This window comes from Cucurbita maxima, unplaced genomic scaffold (assembly GCF_002738345.1).
Source record: "Cucurbita maxima cultivar Rimu unplaced genomic scaffold, Cmax_1.0 Cma_Scf00029, whole genome shotgun sequence".
In the NCBI taxonomy this organism is placed as follows: Eukaryota; Viridiplantae; Streptophyta; class Magnoliopsida; order Cucurbitales; family Cucurbitaceae; genus Cucurbita; species Cucurbita maxima.
The window spans coordinates 2784667-2786837 of record NW_019272045.1 but is presented as its reverse complement, the minus strand read 5'-3'; the positions used below and the strand labels follow the sequence as shown (position 1 = coordinate 2786837).

The 2171-nt window shown below is 45.5% G+C and overlaps 1 protein-coding gene across 2 annotated transcripts in view; it reads left to right on the top strand.

Moving 5' to 3' along the window:
- The first annotated feature begins 383 nt into the window (after nt 1-383).
- Nucleotides 384-2171, top strand: part of LOC111465451 (leucine-rich repeat extensin-like protein 4) — a 3601-nt gene continuing 1813 nt past the window's right edge. The window contains exons 1-2 of one of the 2 annotated variants that reach the window (XM_023109835.1): nt 384-1974; nt 2005-2154. In XM_023109835.1, coding sequence (XP_022965603.1) covers nt 640-1974; nt 2005-2154 — 1485 coding nt within the window. In that variant the 5' untranslated portion in view covers nt 384-639. Of the gene's footprint in view, nt 2155-2171 lie in introns of both variants that reach the window. The other variant, XM_023109834.1, reaches the window with a different exon arrangement.

The window sequence follows — 2171 nt, the reverse complement described above, 5'->3', positions numbered from 1 at the left end:
ATTCTTTTATTATAAACTCATGATTATTCACTAAATTAGCAGATGTAGGACTTTTATCATCCAACATTATCTACTAGATTATGTTTAATTCGATTATTTTGAAAAAATTCATTTAATTAAATATGACATTAATTAACCAGGTATTTGAATTTGATAAGATTAAATATTTGTATTAAAATATTAACGGTAATGATTGAAATGATTTTGGGTATCAAAATGTAAAGAAATGCTTAAAAATTAAAGTAAATAAATAAATAAATAAATAAAGAAGAAGAAGGTTCAAGGAATATGAAGGGGAAAACAAGGGAATAAATCCTAAGAAAGAAAAAAAAAGAATATGGTGGGCTTTGAGCTGTAACATAGCTGGCCCTTTTTTCGCGTATTATTTCTCTCTCACACATCTCCAAAATCCCTAGAAACGAACCCCTAAAATCCTCTCTTTATCTCTCCGCTCCACTCTCAGGCCTTCTCTATCCTCTTCTCTTTCTTCTTCTACATTTTCAAGCTCAGATCTCAACGAGGGATTTGAGCCATTTTTCTGCAAAAAAAATACCCAAAAAATAGGCATTTCTTCGAGCTTGAGACAGATTTCATAGAAGAATTTCGGCATTTTGTTGAATCAGATGTCTCGCATATGAGATGAAGAGCGATACCCATTTCACCATTCATTCTTTGCTTCAAATTTTCCTCTTCTTCGGCACTCTTTTGTGCCTAGCTTCTTCTGAAGAGTTTCTTCAAGTTTCCGGCCATGGCGGCGGCGGCGGACTGACCGACGCTGAAGCTCACTACATCCGTCAACGGCAACTTCTTTACTACAGAGATGAATTTGGCGACCGTGGTGAAGAAGTCACCGTCGATCCTAAGCTGGTTTTTGAAAACGACAGGCTTAGAAATGCTTACATAGCTTTACAAGCTTGGAAGCAAGCGATTCTATCTGACCCTTTGAATCTTACTCTTAATTGGGTTGGATCTGATGTTTGTAGTTACAAAGGGGTTTTCTGTGCTGAGGCGCCGGATAATTCCTCGATCCGTACAGTTGCCGGAATCGACCTCAACCATGGCGACATTGCCGGCTACTTGCCGGAGGAGCTCGGCCTTCTTGTGGATCTTGCATTGTTCCATATCAACTCCAACCGGTTTTGCGGCACTGTGCCTCACAAGTTTAAGCACTTGAAGATGCTGTTCGAGTTGGATCTGAGCAACAATCGCTTCGCCGGAAAGTTCCCTCGGGTGGTTCTCGAGCTGCCGGAGCTGAAGTTTTTGGATCTGAGGTTCAATGAGTTTGAAGGGACCGTTCCTAAAGAGCTTTTCGACAAGGATTTGGACGCCATTTTCATCAATCACAATAGATTCCGGTTTGACTTGCCGGAAAATTTCGGGAACTCGCCGGTTTCGGTGATTGTTCTTGCGAATAACAAATTTCACGGCTGTGTACCGGGGAGTATTGGGAATATGACGAGGTTGAATGAGATTATTTTGATGAACAATGGGTTTCGGTCGTGTTTGCCTGCGGAGATTGGGTTGCTGAAGAATCTGACGGTGTTGGATGTGAGTTTTAATGAGTTTCTTGGGGCGTTGCCGGAAACGATCGGTGGAATGGTGAGTTTAGAGCAGCTGAATGTGGCGCATAATTTCTTGTCCGGGAAGGTTCCGGAGAGTATCTGTAAGTTGCCGAATCTGAAGAACTTTACCTATTCGTATAATTTCTTTACTGGAGAAGCGCCGTCGTGCTTGGCGTTGCCGGGCTTTGATGATCGGAGGAACTGTATTCCGAAGCGGCCGGTGCAACGTTCGGAGAGGCAATGTAAGTCGTTCTTGTCTAAGCCTGTGGATTGCAGTTCTTTTGGATGTCCTTCTTATGTTGCTCCGTCGCCACCTGTGGTGGTGCCTTCTCCGCCACCTGTTGTTGTTCCATCTCCGCCGCCACCTGACTGGGATTCACACCCCATTTACCGACCACACTCTCCCCCTCCCCCGCCTCCACCTTCCCCACCTCCGCCTTCTCCACCGCCGCCTGTCTACTCTCCTCCCCCACCACCACCTTCCCCACCTCCGCCTTCTCCCCCGCCCCCACCTCCCCCATCTCCTCCGCCGCCTTCACCTCCACCGCCCTCACCCCCTCCGCCGCCCCCACCAGTTTACTCTCCACCCCCACCCCCACCATCACCATC